This window comes from Mustelus asterias, chromosome 17 (genome assembly GCF_964213995.1).
Source record: "Mustelus asterias chromosome 17, sMusAst1.hap1.1, whole genome shotgun sequence".
In the NCBI taxonomy this organism is placed as follows: Eukaryota; Metazoa; Chordata; class Chondrichthyes; order Carcharhiniformes; family Triakidae; genus Mustelus; species Mustelus asterias.
The window spans coordinates 20705660-20722756 of record NC_135817.1 but is presented as its reverse complement, the minus strand read 5'-3'; the positions used below and the strand labels follow the sequence as shown (position 1 = coordinate 20722756).

The 17097-nt window shown below is 43.9% G+C and overlaps 1 protein-coding gene across 2 annotated transcripts in view; it reads left to right on the top strand.

Annotated features, from left to right (window-relative positions):
- Nucleotides 1–17097, top strand: part of sh3kbp1 (SH3-domain kinase binding protein 1) — a 334888-nt gene that overhangs the window by 291055 nt on the left and 26736 nt on the right. For both annotated transcript variants that reach the window (XM_078232356.1, XM_078232358.1), the window contains one exon: nt 10665–10774. In XM_078232356.1, coding sequence (XP_078088482.1) covers nt 10665–10774 — 110 coding nt within the window. The remainder of the gene's footprint in view (nt 1–10664; nt 10775–17097) is intronic.

The window sequence follows — 17097 nt, the reverse complement described above, 5'->3', positions numbered from 1 at the left end:
TTTCACCATTCTTTCGGATTCATTTCACTTCTTAATTTTCTGAGGTGGGTGGGGGCGTGTTGGACAGAGGTGGATTCTAATTTCACCTATACTTCTTAACATAGAACATAGAACATAGAAAGCCACAGCACAAACAGGCCCTTCGGCCCACAAGTTGCGCCGATCACATCCCCACCTCTAGGCCTATCTATAGCCCTCAATCCCATTAAATCCCATGTACTCATCCAGAAGTCTCTTAAAAGACCCCAACGAGTTTGCCTCCACCACCACCGACGTCAGCCGATTCCACTCACCCACCACCCTCTGAGTGAAAAACTTACCCCTGACATCTCCTCTGTACCTACCCCCCAGCACCTTAAACCTGTGTCCTCTCGTAGCAACCATTTCAGCCCTTGGAAATAGCCTCTGAGAGTCTACCCTATCCAGACCTCTCAACATCTTGTAAACCTCTATCAGGTCACCTCTCATCCTTCGTCTCTCCAGGGAGAAGAGACCAAGCTCCCTCAACCTATCCTCATAAGGCATGCCCCCCAATCCAGGCAACATCCTTGTAAATCTCCTCTGCACCCTTTCAATGGCTTCAACATCTTTCCTGTAATGAGGTGACCAGAACTGCGCGCAGTACTCCAAGTGGGGTCTAACCAGGGTCCTATAAAGCTGCAGCATTATCTCCCGACTCCTAAACTCAATCCCTCGATTAATGAAGGCCAGTACGCCGTACGCCTTCTTGACCGCATCCTCCACCTGCGAGGCCGATTTAAGAGTCCTATGGACCCGGACCCCAAGGTCCTTCTGATCCTCTACACTGCTAAGAATGGTACCCTTCATATTATACTGCTGCTTCATCCCATTGGATCTGCCAAAATGGATCACCACACACTTATCCGGGTTGAAGTCCATCTGCCACTTCTCCGCCCAGTCTTGCATTCTATCTATGTCTCGCTGCAACTTCTGACATCCCTCCAAACTATCCACAACACCACCTACCTTGGTGTCGTCAGCAAACTTACCAACCCATCCCTCCACTTCCTCATCCAGGTCATTTATGAAAATGACAAACAGCAAGGGTCCCAGAACAGATCCCTGGGGCACTCCACTGGTCACTGACCTCCATGCAGAGAAAGACCCCTCCACAGCCACTCTCTGCCTTCTGCAGGCAAGCCAGTTCTGGATCCACAAGGCAACAGCCCCTTGGATCCCATGCCCTCTCACTTTCTCAAGAAGTCTTGCATGGGGGACCTTATCGAACGCCTTGCTGAAGTCCATATAGACCACATCCACCGCTCTTCCTTCGTCAATGTGTTTGGTCACATTTTCAAAGAACTCAACCAGGCTCGTAAGGCACGACCTGCCCTTGACAAAGCCGTGCTGACTACTTTTGATCATACTAAACTTCTCTAGATGATCATAAATCCTGTCTCTCAGGATCCTCTCCATCAACTTACCAACCACTGAGGTTAGACTCACCGGTCGGTAATTTCCCGGGCTGTCCCTGTTCCCTTTCTTGAATATAGGGACCACATCTGCAATCCTCCAATCCTCCGGAACCTCTCCCGTCTCCATCGACGATGCAAAGATCATCGCCAAAGGCTCCGCAATCTCCTCCCTCGCCTCCCACAGTAACCTGGGGTACATCCCATCCGGTCCCGGCGACTTACCAACCTTGATGCCATTCAATAGTTCCAACACATCCTCTTTCTTTATGTCCACATGCTCGATCCTTTCTGTCCACCGCAAACCAGCAGTACAACCACCCAGATCCCTTTCCACCGTGAATACCGAGGTAAAGTATTCATTAAGCAGCTTTCTAACGGTTCCGCACAAACTTTTCTCCCTTCACCTTTTAAGGGTCCTATGCCTTCACATCTCATCCTTTTACTCTTGACATATTTGTAGAAAGCCTTGGGATTCTCCTTAATCTTACCCGCCAAGGCCTTCTCATGACCCCTTCTCGCTCTCCTAATTTCCTTCTTAAGCTCCTTCCTACATCCCGTATACTCCTCTAAATCCTTAACACCTCCTAGCTCTCTGAACCTTCTGTACGCCTCTCTTTTCTTATTCACCAGGTTCATCACAACCTTCGTGCACCACGGTTCCCGTACCCTACCAACACCCCCCTGTCTCATCGGAACGTTGTCATGCAGAGCTCCAGACAAACATTCCTTGAAAATCCTCCACTTTCCTTCGGTACTTTTCCCCAAGAATGCCTCCTTCCAATTTACCCGTCTAATTTCCTCCCTGATGACACTGTATTTCCCTTTACTCCAGAGAAACACTTTCCTAGCCTGCCTGATCCTATCTCTTTCCAATGCTATCGTGAAGGAGATAGAATTATGATCGCTATCCCCAAGATGCTCACCCACCGAGAGATCCTCCACCTGTCCAGGTTCATTAGCCAGCACCAGATCAAGTACAGCCTCTCCTCTAGTAGGCTTATCCACATACTGTGTCAGGAAACTCTCCTGGACACACCTAACAAACTCCTCTCCATCCAAACCCCTAGCCCTAGGGATATTCCAATCTATGTTTGGGAAATTAAAATCTCCCATCATGACAACTCTGTTATTCCTACATCTCTCCAGGATCTGTTTCCCCATCTGCTCCTCAACATCTCTGTTACTATTGGGCGGCCTATAGAAAACACCCAGCAACGTTACCGACCCCTTCCTGTTCCTAACCTCCACCCACAGAGACTCCGTAGTCAATCCCTCCACGGCGTCCACCTTCTCTACAGCCGTGACACTATCCCTGATCAACAGTGCCACTCCCCCCCCTCTCTTGCCTCCCTCCCTGTCCTTCCTGAAACATCTAAAACCCGGCACCTGAAGCACCCAGTCCTGTCCCTGAGACATCCAAGTCTCCGTAATGGCCACCACATCACAATTCGAAGCAGCAATCCACGCTCTAAGCTCATCCACTTTATTCACTACACTCCTGGCATTAAAATAGACACATCTCAGACCTTCAGCCTGAGCACTTCCCTTCTCCATCACTCGTCTAACCTCCCTCTTACCCTGTTTACATTCCTTATCTATTTGCGAGCTAACCTCCTCGCTCTCAGTCCCCTCATTTCGATTCCCTCCCCCCAACCTTTCTAGTTTAAAGTCTCTCCAGTAGCCTTAGCCAACCTTCCCGCCAGGATATTGGTCCCCCTGGGATTCAAGTGCCACCCGTCTTTTTTAAACAGGTCACACCTGCCCCTAAAGAGGTCCCAATGATCCAAGTACCCAAATCCTTGTCCCTTGCTCCAGTCCCTCAGCCACGCATTCATTCTCCACCGATTCCTGTTCTCACTCTCCCGCGGCACAGGCAGCAATCCCGAGATTACTACCTTTGCATTCCTCTTTCTCAGCTGTCTACCTAACTCCCTATATTCTCTTTTCATGACCCCTTCCCTCTTCCTACCTATGTCAGCAGTACCTATATGCATCACGACCTTCAGCTCCTCTCCCTCCCCCTTCAGGATTTCTGGGACTCGACCAGAGACATCCCGGACCCCTGCACCAGGGAGACAAACCACCATCCGAGAGTCCCGTCTGTGTCCGCAAAAACGCCTATCTGACCCCCTCACCGTAGAGTCCCCAATTAGCACTACCCTCCTTTCCTTACCCTTTTGCACTACTGGGCCAGGCTCAGCTCCAGAGACACTGCCACCGCTGCTCCCCCCAGGTGGGCTGTCCACCCCAGTAGTACTCAGACAGGAGTACTTATTATTAAGGGGCACATCCACCGGGGTGCTCACCATCAACTGAGCTTTCTCCTTCCTCACTGTTACCCAGTTACCCTCCTCCCGTGGTCCCGGTGTGACCACCTGCTGATAGCTCCTGTCAATGACCTCCTCACTATCCCTAACCCGGCGAAGGTCCTCGAGCTGCAATTCCAGTTCCCTAACATGGTCCCTTAGGAACCGCAGCTCAACACACCCAGCACAGATATGGTCGTCCGGGAGGCTAGGAGCCTCCAGGACCTCCCACATCCTACATTGGGAACAACATACTGGCCTCACACTCATAATTGCCCCTTTAAACACACAGGGAATAAAAAAGTGAATGAAAATTTTAAACTTACCTTTCCTCCTCCTGTTTTCTCCAAAGCCCTGCTCTCACTGGGTCTTTTTTTTTAGGTTAGAGGAGGAGGGAGGGTGGGATACTCTACAAGTGTAGAGTATCGGGATTCCTCTCTGTTCCAATTTATTGGGGAAAAAAAAAAAATCTCTCTCTCCCAGACCTCCCTGCGCGACCACTTCCGGGTTTAGATATTTTTAAAGAAAAAACCCGCGAAAAAGTAAGTTAAAAATAACAGCGCTTACCCGCAGCACTCCTCTCGCGAATCTCTCCCTCTCTGCTGCACTTCCAAGACGCAATGAGGCCGATTCACTGAGGTGAGTAACTTAAAAAAAAAAATCTCTCTCTCCCAGACCTCCCTGCGCGACCACTTCCGGGTTTAGATATTTTTAAAGAAAAAACCCGCGAAAAAGTAAGTTAAAAATAACAGCGCTTACCCGCAGCACTCCTCTCGCGAATCTCTCCCTCTCTGCTGCACTTCCAAGACGCAATGAGGCCGATTCACTGAGGTGAGTAACTTAAAAAAAAAATCTCTCTCTCCCAGACCTCCCTGCGCGACCACTTCCGGGTTTAGATATTTTTAAAGAAAAAACCCGCGAAAAAGTAAGTTAAAAATAACAGCGCTTACCCACAGCACTCCTCTCGCGAATCTCTCCCTCTCTGCTGCACTTCCAAGACGCAATGAGGCCGATTCACTGAGGTGAGTAACTTAAAAAAAAAAATCTCTCTCTCCCAGACCTCCCTGCGCGACCACTTCCGGGTTTAGATATTTTTAAAGAAAAAACCCACGAAAAAGTAAGTTAAAAATAACAGCGCTTACCCGCAGCACTCCTCTCGCGAATCTCTCCCTCTCTGCTGCACTTCCAAGACGCAATGAGGCCGATTCACTGAGGTGAGTAACTTTAAAAAAAAAAATCTCTCTCTCCCAGACCTCCCTGCGCGACCACTTCCGGGTTTAGATATTTTTAAAGAAAAAACCCGCGAAAAAGTAAGTTAAAAAAAGCAGCGCTTACCCGCAGCACTCCTCTCGCGAATCTCTCCCTCTCTGCTGCACTTCCAAGACGCAATGAGGAAAATTTCCACTTCTTGTGGAAATTATTTTAAATGTTTAAGCTTTGGTTACTGACTTCTTATCAGAGGAAGCAGTTTCTCTCTATTTGCTCTATCAAGGTCCTTCATAATTTGGAATTCCTCTGTTTGGCCTCCTGGTAACCTTTCTGCTGGAAGGACAACAATCCTGGTTTTTCTAATTGCTCCAGATAACTTAACCCCTCATCCCTCAGAATCAAGATCTGAAGTAACGTGTTGTTTTATTGTTGGAATTTATCCAGATAGTCACATCAGTGTTTGCAGGTTTGATCCTCACTTTGTGATATAAATTTACTTCAAAAATAGTCATTCCAGTCACAATGTAGTTATCAAAAATAAACCTTTCTTGGTGTACTAGGTCAGAACTAGTTCTAATCAGATGCTATAATGCCAAGAGTCATATGCATTTTTCTTTTGGATAGTTTGAACTTTTAGGCATCCTTTCACCTTTGTTTCTTTTGATATTTAAAGGAAAAATATATTACCTCTTTAATCCCCTCTAAATTTTGATTGCTTTTTTTCATTTATTTCACTTCCAATTCATTAGTTGAAGAAGACCAATATGTTTGAAGGGCAAGTGTACCTTTAAACTAAACTGTGTTTTCCCCAACAGCAGAAATACCAAGGAAAAACGGAAAAGAACATAAGGGATTCTCCATTTTGTAGATTGAGACCATTGAGACATGTGCTGCAAATTAGGTGACATAGTAATTGTATCTTGGTCAATGGCAACCATCAGCATCTTTTCTAGTACCGAATGCCAGTTTTTATTCTAGTGCAGCTCAATAGTGGTTACTGTGTTTTTGAATTGCATTTTTCAATGCTGAGGTCAAAACTCAGCATCAAAAACGTGCTGATCCTTCTCAGCTCAGTGGTGCTATGTGGGGTCAGACACACCACACACATATGAGCAGGAAACTTGTGTTTCACCTGATGAAACACAATATTTCCCTTCGAGGATAAATTTTACAGCATTTTTTTTACCTGCAGGGATTTTTGGGTTGGGGTACGGAGGGAGCTACCTTTCAATTATTACTCCACCCATGCCCTCCCAATCCCTTTCTACTGCTTTTCTCTCCAAAACGTATCAGTTCCTTGCTGTGGAGCAGTTAACACTGGATGCACGCTCCTTGCTTAAATTGATCTTTGTATGTGAGTATTTGGCTATGGAGGGCAGGAAGGCAAATTGGTAGCCAATTAACTCCTTAACTTGAGCCACAGAATCCTTTTCCCTAGCTGTGTTGAAGAAATTTATATCAGCGATGTCCATTCATATTAAACATGTGAAATATGTTCTTAAACTGCACACAATGAGCCTTTCTATCATTTGACAAAGGATAAAGTTTTCTCATTAACATTTATTTAAATTAATTAAGTTATTTAAGTTGAATTAAGTTATTTAAAAAAATAAGTTACTGGAGTGGGGATCATTTTAACTTTTGATGCAAAACAGGCAAAATCAGATTAGCCGCCATGATGTACATCTCTGCTGAAAGGAAATTAGCAAGAATGATGAATCCAGTATGTGGCTTGAGGCATGGTGCAGGAGAGAGCTTCAAATTCTCATGGTTATGGGACCAGTTCTGAGGCAGGAGATACCTGTTCAAAATGGACAGGGGGCTCTTCAACACAACTGGGATCAGTGTTCTTGCAGGGAAATTCACTAGTATTGTTGGGGAGAGTAAATTAAATTGGCAGGAGGATGGGTATCCTCATGTAAAAATGCAAAAGGGAAATAAGATGCAAAAAGTGAGTATGTTGGATAGTTCTAGAGAAGAGTGTAGTACCATATTAGATAGGATTGGACTGAAAATGACTATAACGCATTACAAAAACAGGTTGGGATTTTGTGCATGTAAACTCAGTGTAGTAAATAAGGTTGGTGAGCTAAAAGCACAAATAACCTTGTGGAAATATGATGTAGTGGCAATAGCAAAAACATAACTTAAAATGTTGAGAATTGAACACTTAATATTCAGGGATACAAAGTGGTTTGGAAAAGGGTGGGTGAGACTAAAGTACTGGTTAGTGTTGGAGCACGAGGATGTCCTTTTAAGGGCAATGGAGAAAATTTATTTGGTTAAAGTTGATAAGCAAAGAGGATATGATCAGATTACTTGGGGGCTGAATTTTACAGGGTGCTGTGGTCAAACCCTCATCCTTGCAAACCTATTGAATGGCCGGCAGCTGTGTTATCCTGTAGGCAGTTTGCAGATTGGCGGCAACTGCTGGGACTACAGGTAGACCCACCACAATCAAGTGCCCAGTTGAGTCCAGTGTCTGGGTTCTCAACCAGTCCATCACTGTGTGGGCTGGTGGTGGACACTAGGGAACCTATAAAGGTGGTTTCCCCTATTGCCCATCTCCAGCCCGCACAGTTAAAACTGTTGGGCTTTCTGCATGGTATGGGCCTCCATACCATGCGCAATACTGACAATAACACGCCAAGGCCATTAAGTGGTAATATTGGAGAAGTTTAATTATGCAAATATTGATTGGAATAGTGTTAAAGTGTAAGGAGGAGGAGGAAATCTGAAATATTTGCAGAACAACTTCAATCTCCAGTATGTGGTTGCTCCAACAATAAAGGAGGCATTACAGGCTCTTGTGCTGGTGGGGGTTGTGACTTGGTTGTTACTTGGATAAGAGTGATCATTACTAGTGTAACCATTGTATTATAAGAGCAAAGAACAATCTAAAGTTGAATGTCTAGATTGGAAGAGTACCAAATTCAGTGGATTGACAAGCGATCTAACCAGGGTAAAAAGGAACCAAAGACTGACAGAAAAAACTGTAACAGAACAATAGGTGATCTTTACAAAGAAGATGCTTCAGGGTATTGGCTGGGTACATTCTAAAAAGAACAAGAGATAAGGGAGTCGATGCCAGTTCTTTAGATGACGAGGGAGGTAGAGAATATAATGAAACAAAGAAAGAAAGGTTTAAAGATTATTTATTATTGCCGCAAGTTGGCTTACATTCACACTGCAATGAAGTTACTGTGAAAATCCCCTAGTCGCCACACTCCGGCGCCTGTTTGGGTGCACTGAGGGAAAATTTAGCACCTAACCAGCACATTTTTCAGACTGTGGGAGGAAACCCACGCAGACACGGGGAGAACGTGCAAACTCTACACAGACAGTGACCCAAACTGGGAATCGAACCTGGGTCCCTGGCGCTGTGAGGCAGCAGTTACCACTGTGCTATCGTGCCACCCACGTCAGGTAAATTTTTCAAACAAGAAAGTTGGTCAGAAACAATAAATTGAGAATGGAAGTGAAAAGGAAAATAAGACTGGCAAAGAGAGAATGAGAGATTAGGATAGCAGTCAACATAAAAAAAATCCCAAAATCTTTTCTTCGGCATGTAAATAGTTAGTGGATAGTAAGAGGTGGGGTGAGCCCTGTTCAGAACAAAGTGGGTGATGTATGCTGAGTGGTGAGGGCAAAGCTGGAATACCAAACGAGTACTTTGTATTAGTATTTACTCAGCAAGAGGAAGCTGTCAAAGTATTGGGAGAGTGAAGATAGCAGAGGCAATGGCTGGAGTGAAAATTGATAGGCAGAACGTACTGGAAAGACTGGCAATGCTTTGAGTGGATAAGATTTCTAAAGGAAGTGCGATGGAGATAGTGGAAGGGCTTGTTATGATCTTCCTTTATATGGGTGATGAGCGGAAGGATTAGAGTGGCAAATGTTGACCCCTTAATTAAGAAAGAAGTGTGAGGATGGTGCTACTAACTACAGGCCAGTTAATTTGACATCAGTGATGTAAGGTTTTTAGAAACCATAATTGGAGAAAATCAGCAAGCACTTGACGAGGTATGAGTCAATTAAGGATAACCAGCATAGATTTGTAAAAGGCAGTGCTTGACTAATCTCATTAAATTGTTCAATGAACTAACAGATAAGGTTGGTGAAAGGGGTGCATTGGATGTTGCCTGTTTGAACTTTTTAAGAAAGCATTTGACAGAGTGCCACATAAAAGCTAGTTAAATTGGCCCTCATGAAACAGGAGAGGTATTATCACCTTGGGTGAAAAAAAACTGCCTCAAGAACAAAAAATATTGCGTCATCATAAAGGTTTTTTTTGTTAGACTGTAGACAGTGGTGTTCTCCAAACGTCTGTTCTCGAACTACTGCTTTTTTGAAACATAATTTGTTTCAATGACCTGGATATTGAAATACAAAGCAAAATTTGCTGCTGATATGAAATTCGGAAAAGTGGCAAACAGTGAATACAGCAGGATAGACTAGCAGAATGGACAGACCAGTGGCATTTGGGACTTATGCAGTGTCAAATATTGCATTTGACAAAAGGGATAGGGAGAGGCAATAAAGACTTAGTGGCACAATTCTAAAGAGTGTGCAGGGACATAGGGACCTGTGGGTTTTTGAAGGTGGAAGGACACATTGAGACAATGGTTAGCAAACCATATGGAATCTTGTGCTTTATAAATAAAGGTATTGAGAAGAAAAGCAGAAAAGTTATGCCAAACCCTTACAAAGCTCTGCTTAGACCACAACCAGAGTACTGCATTCAGTTCTGGTTACCACACTTCAGGAAGGTTGTGAGAGAGTGCAGTGGAGATTTACCAGAATGGTTCCAGGGATGGGTGATTTTAGCTAAAAGTTTAGGTTGGAGAAGGTGGGATTGTTCTCCTCAGAATAAAGGAGAGTGAGGGGAAATTTGGTAGACGTGTCCTGGATTATGGCAAGTTTAAATATGGTAGACAGTTTCCATTAGCTAATGGTACAAGGACTGTGGGATACAGATTTGGGCAAGAGATGCAGGGAGGATGTGCAGAAGAACTTTTTTATGAAATAATAAACTTGAACTCTCTGCCCAGGAGCATGGTGGAAGCAGAGACGAGCAATAATTTCTAAAGGAAATTTGATGGCCACTTGAGAGAAGTAAATTTTCAGGCTAGGGAGATGGAACAGGGTGATGGAACTGATTTGGTTTGCCCTACAAAGAGCTGGCCTGGGCTTGAAGGGCTGAATAGCCATCTTCTAATCTGGATATGATTGTGATTCTATGGTGTAATGGGGAGTCATCCTATATCGGTCATTTATATGAGGTTATATTCACAGTCTTTTGGCTGCTTGATTTGTAAATGATGGTGGAATTCACAAATGTAGATTCTGAATAGAGATGGCATGTTGTCAATCATGCTACCTGATTGGCTGATTAATAAGTTAACCCATTTTGATTTCATTCCAATAGAGGAACTCTCATGCTTTTGGAAGTGGGAGGGTAGCAGAAGGAGAATTAGATGATGTATAGCAATAACCACATTTGATTTCCTTTAGATATACTGCTTGTACATATATGATTTTTAAAAAGGCATCTTGTATTCAAATACCAGTTTGTGACTTGAGCATTTTGTTAAAATCTTGATTTCTGATTGCTGTTTTGATGTTCTTCAGCGTTAGTTGAAAATGACTCTGAATTAGTTGAAACATTTCTTTCTAACGTATTACAAAGTGTTCTTTTTTTGCCTTTTTGTAGATGTAGCAAGTTTTGATAGTGTAGTCTCTTCTACCGAGAAACTCAACCATCCCACAACCTCCAGACCCAAAGCCAGTGGAAGGCGACCTCCATCTCAAGCTTTTACATCTGTAAGTGGATGAAGACTGTTTTGAATTGCATAGATTTTACAGCACAGAAACAGGCTATTTGGTCCAGTAGAGCAATGCCAATGTTTATGCTGCACATGAGCCTCCTCCCACCTTGCTTTTATATCATCCTATCTGCTTTCCCATAAATCATCTCAGCCACTCCATTTGGTAATGTAAATTTGTCTGAGTAAATAAGTTTTTTTCCCCCAATTTTTTCTGAATTCTTTGCTGGATTTAACAGCAACTACCTTGTTGGACTCCTAGGTTTGGACTTCCCAAAAATTAAACTGTCTTCATTATGTCTACTCTTGCAAACCACTTCACAATTTTAAAAACCTCTGTCAGGTCACCTCCTGACCTCTTTTCTAGGGAAAAGAGCCACAACCTGTTCAGTCTATCTTGATAGTTGTCACATCTTATTTCTAGTATTGTTGTTGTGACCTATGCACAGTACTCTTAAGAATGGTCTAAGCAAGGTTCGATATAAGGTTAAATTGTATTTCACTTTGAATTACATTCCTTTCCAAATGAACCTCAATGCTTTGTTTGAAATTTTTATGATTTTGTTAACTTGTTTATGATTTTGTTAACTAAATGATTTGTGAATCTGCACCTTTAGATTCCTTTGCACCTTCTATCTAATTTAGACTCCTGCTTTCTAAGGCGCCGGCTTATTCCTCCTCCTGTTTGTTTCGATTAGGTGGTGACCATGCTGCAATTCGTTTGTGTGCTTTTGTTTCATGATCATACAAGTAAATGCTTCAGAATAAGAGTCTTTAGATAAAATTCAGCAGGAGGCCCAAAATCCAGTTATATGCCTGTGTGAATTTCCCACGGGATGTTCTGCTGGTGCCCGCCATGGCAGATCAGGAAAACCGCTGGTGGCTGGTGTGAAACTCACTTGCATCCCGTTAATGGGATGCAGATGAAGGCCCAACCAAGATCTTCCCCGGCACCATTCTCCACAACATCAGCAAGAAATATGCCGGAGCAGAACATGTCTGGAACAATGTGGTATGCAGAAGTTGAGATTTAGAGTGCCTGCGGCTGCCTCCAGAGTTTGCGATTGAGGCTGCCAGTGACCCTGCAACACCACAGCAGTGGGTGAGTGGGGCAGAACATTTATTAGGTGGATCTTCCAATTTCAGGCTCATAGAGGAGGTCCATCTTCCAACCTCAGGGAAGACAGACCTATCGGTGGGAGATGGAGGGGGAGGGGAGAGGGGGGGCCAGAGAGGAGGTCACAAACCTACTTTGGTCAAGAAGTCACCCGCCATCTTATTCTTAGGGCAGCTGGTGGTGGGCTTTAAATGCTTGATTCAGAAAAGAAGAGCTAGAAATGGAAGGCAGAAAATTAACAAGAGTTTGAGAGCAAAGAAAGGTTGGAGAATAGACAAAAAGATGTGAGTTGTGCATTATAATATATACCTAAATGCAGGGAATATAGTGAGTATAGTAAATAGAGAGCTGAGGGTTTGCATAGAGGGGGATAAAAAAATAAGGGGGCCACAATCTCTATTAAATACAAATTTACTGCTGTGAGAAGCAATGATGTTTAGAGGGATCATCAAATGAGATTATGTGGGTTGAACTAAGAAACTAAAAAGGATAATCACATAGAAATCATAGAAGAAATCATAGAAACCCTACAGTACAGAAAGAGGCCATTCGGCCCATCGAGTCTGCACCGACCACAATCCCACCCAGGCCCTACCCCCATATCCCTACATATTTTACCCACTAATCCCCCTAACCTACGCATCTCAGGACACTAAGGGGCAATTTTAGCATAGCCAATCAACCTAACCCGCACATCTTTGGACTGTGGGAGGAAACCGGAGCACCCGGAGGAAACCCACGCAGACACGAGGAGAATGTGCAAACTCCACACAGACAGTGACCCAAGCCGGGAATCGAACCCAGGTCCCTGGAGCTGTGAAGCAGCAGTGCTAACCACTGTGCTACCGTGCCGCTGGGAGTGTGCTATAGACCCTCAAATGAGGGGGATTAGATGAGCAAATTTGTAGGCAAAATTCTGATGTATGCAAGAACTATAAGACTATATTAACTATGATACAGGTAAAATGTACAGAAGACACAAAATTCTCAAGTTTCATTCAGGAAAACTATGGGGCAATCCCAACAAGCATGTTGTCAATTCTGGATGTAGTTTCAGGGACTGAAGCTGGGCTGGTCCTCACTGGTAGAGAACTTCTCTGACAGAGATCATAATTCAGTTAGATTTAACATTGTTATGAAATAGAAAAAGATAGAATTTTAATTGGGGAAAGCCATTCTTTTAGACTGAGAAGTGATTTAGCAAAAGTGGACTTGAAACAGTTACTTAAAAGTAAACCAGTTTCTGAGCAATGGGAAGCAATTCATACAGAGAAAAAGCCACGTCTAGAGTTTCTGGATAATGAGATGCATAGAGAGCAAGATGAGGCAGAAAGGGTCACACTGATAGCTTAATGCTGCAGAAAGCTTCTCAGAGCTTTCAGGGCGGCACAGTGGCATACCGGCTCCCTGCCTCACATTGCCTGGGAGCCAGGTTCAATTCTGGCATTGGGTGAGTGTGTGGAGTTTGCACGTTCTCTCTGTGTGGGTTTCCTCCCTCAGTCCAAAGATGTGCAGATTAGGTGGATTGGCCATGTTAAATTGGCCTGTAGTGTCCCAAAATGTGTGGATTGGGGGATTAGCGAGGTAAATATGTGGGGTTATGGGAAAAGGGCCTCGATGGGATCCTCTAAAGAGTCGATGCAGACTTGATGGGCTGAATGGCCTCCTTCTGCACTGTAGGGATTCTGAGTACAGAGAGAGTAGTGGCAAAATTAAGAGAGAAAATGGAAAAGCAAAAAGAAAACATCAAAAAAACTGGTAAATAAATACAATCCAAAGATTTTTAAATAGGGGCCCCAAAAAAAACCTGTGTGCGGAGGCGGAGGATGTGGGTAAGGATCTAGATGAATATTGTGCAGCTGACTTCACAAGAGGGGACCATAAGACATAGGAGCAGAATTAGGCCACTCAGCCCATTGAATCATGGCTGATATTTTTCATCCCCATTCTCCTTCCTTTTCCCCATAACCCCTGATCCCCTTATTAATCAAAAACGTATCTATCTCTGTCTTAAAGACATTCATTGACCCGTACTCAACAGCCTTCTGCGGCAAAGAGTTCCACAGATTCACCACTCTCTGGCTGAAGAAATTCCTCCTCATCTCTGTTTTAAAGGATCGTCCCTTTAGTCTGAGACTGTGCCCTTTGGTTCTAGTTTTTCCTACTAGTGGAAACATCCTCTCCACGTCCACTCTATCCAGGCCTCGCAGTATCCTGTAAGTTTCAATAAGATCCCCCCTCATCCTTCTAAACTCCAACGGGTACAGACCCAAAGTCCTCAACCGTTACTCATAGGACAAGCTCTTCATTCCAGGGATCATTCTTGTGAACCTCCTCTGGACCCAAGGCCAGTACATCCTTCCTTAGATATGTAGCCCAAAACTGCTCACAATACTCCAAATTGATGACATTGTGGTTAAGGCGAAAGAATGTGAAATTCTGGATAGGATAAACATTGTAAGAGAGGAAAGGTTTGACATCTTGAAAGTGGCCCAGATGAAAACCCTGCATTTTTAAGAAATAAGGGAGCAAATTGCTCAGGCTAGACCATCATATTTCAATCCATCTTGACTACAGGAGTGATGTCAGAAGTTTGAAGGACTGTAACATTGCAACTTTGTAACATTGTTTAAAAAGAGAGGAAAAGAAAACGTGAGTAATTATAGATTAATCTTTGGTAGTAGACAGATTATTAGAAACAATTCTGAAGGACAGTGAAAATCTTCATTCAGAAAGGTGTAGATTAATTAAGAAAGTCAGCATAGAATTGTTAAGGGAAGGCTGTGTCTAGCCAACTAGATTGAATCTTTTGGGGAGGTGACAAGTGTGGTGGGTGTGGTCTACATGGATTTTAGCAAGGCTTTTGACAAGATCTAAAATGGCAGGCTGGTCAAAAAAGTAAAAACCATTGAGATCCAAGCGAGAGTGACAAATTGGCTTGGTGGCAAAAAAAACAAAGGTGATTATTGACGGGTGTTTTTGGGACTGGAAGGCTAATCATCGGGTTTCGTAGGGCTCAGTATTCAGTCCTTTGCTCTTTGTAGTTCATATTAATGATTTAGACTCAAATGACAGGGCATTTCGGGGAGGCACCGTAGCACGGTGGTTAGCACTGCTACTTCACACCGCCAGGGACCTGGGTTCGATTCCCAGCTTGGGTCACTGTCCGTGTGGAGTTTGCATGTTCTCCCTGTGTCTCCCCATGGGTTTCCTCGCACATTCTGAAAGACGTGCTGGTTAGGTGCATTGACCCGAACAAGCTCCGGACTGTGGCGACTAGGGGAATTTCACAGTAACTTAATTGCAGTGTTAATGTAAGCCTTATTTGTGACTAATAAACTTTAATGATGAGTAAGTTCACAGCTGATACAACAATTGGCCATGTGATTGACAATGAAGTTAAAAAGCTGTTGGCTGCAGGAAGGTGATCTGGTCCGTTTGGAAGAATAGTGGAAAAATTGAATTCAATCTGGAGAAGTGTGAAGAAATGCATTTGGGGAGATGTGGCAAGGCAAGGGAATAGCAAATAATTAGGAGAATGCTTAATACAGAAGAAGAGGGTCCACAGATCCTTAAAGGTTGCAGGACAGGTCAATAAGGTGATCAAGAAGGCATATGGTATACTTTCCTGAGGCATAGGATGTAATAGCAGAGAGGTCGTACTAGAACTGTGTACAGCACTATTTAGATCACTGCTTGAGTTAGAACATAGAACATAGAACATTACAGCGCAGAACAGGCCCTTCGGCCCACGATGTTGCACCGACCAGTTAAAAAAAAAACTGTGACCCTCCAACCTAAACCAATTTCTTTTCGTCCATGAACCTATCTACGGATCTCTTAAACGCCCCCAAACTAGGCGCATTTACTACTGATGCTGGCAGGGCATTCCAATCCCTCACCACCCTCTGGGTAAAGAACCTACCCCTGACATCGGTTCTATAACTACCCCCCCTCAATTTAAAGCCATGCCCCCTCGTGCTGGATTTCTCCATCAGGGGAAAAAGGCTATCACTATCCACCCTATCTAAACCTCTAATCATCTTATATGTTTCAATAAGATCCCCTCTTAGCCGCCGCCTTTCCAGCGAAAACAATCCCAAATCCCTCAGCCTCTCCTCATAGGATCTCCCCTCCATACCAGGCAACATCCTGGTAAACCTCCTCTGCACCCTCTCCAAAGCCTCCACATCCTTCCTGTAATGTGGGGACCAGAACTGCACACAGTACTCCAAGTGCGGCCGCACCAGAGTTGTGTACAGTTGCAACATAACGCTACGACTCCTAAATTCAATCCCCCTACCAATAAACGCCAAGACACCATATGCCTTCTTAACAACCTTATCTACTTGATTCCCAACTTTCAGGGATCTATGCACACATACACCTAGATCCCTCTGCTCCTCCACACTATTCAAAGTCTGTGCATACATTTTTGATCACCAGATTACAGAAATGTGATTGCACAATATACTTGTAAAACAAGTTGTTTTACAAGTATATTGTCAGGACTGAAAGATTTTAGCAATGAGGAAAGTTTGGATAAGCTGGGGTTGTTTCTCTTGGAATAGAGGAGGCTGGTGGTGACTTAATTAAGGTGTATAATATTATGAAGGTCCTAGATAGATGATATAGGGATGAACTATTTGCCTTAACATAGGCTTTATAATTAGGAGTATAGATTTAAAACAATTGGTAGAAGGAGAAATGTGGAAACTTTTTTTCACCCAGAGGGTGGTAGGAACCTGGAAAGTGTGGTCACATAGAAATTCTCACCATGTATAAGAGACATGATGGACTGAATGGCCTATTTGTGTGTCATAAATTTTCTCTGATTTCTAAAGCAATTTCCACATATAAACCAAGTGTGATGTCGAAGTAGTGAGATCTTGGAACCATAGATTGCCTACAGTGCAGAAGGAGGCCATTCCGCTCATCAAGTCTGCACCGATTCTCTGAAAGAGCATCTTACCCAGACCCACCCCTCCGCCCAGTCCTTGTAACCCTGCCCATTTCCCATGGCTAATCCACTGAAACCCACACAGACACCGAGAACGTGCAAACTCTAAACAGTCGCCCAAGGCTGGAATGAAACCTGGGTCACTGGCACTGTAAGGCAGAAGTGCTAACCACTGTGCCACCCGTCCAAAACAACTTTACGTTGCTGAGAACTGCAAATTCCAAAGTGTAAAATTTTACCATAC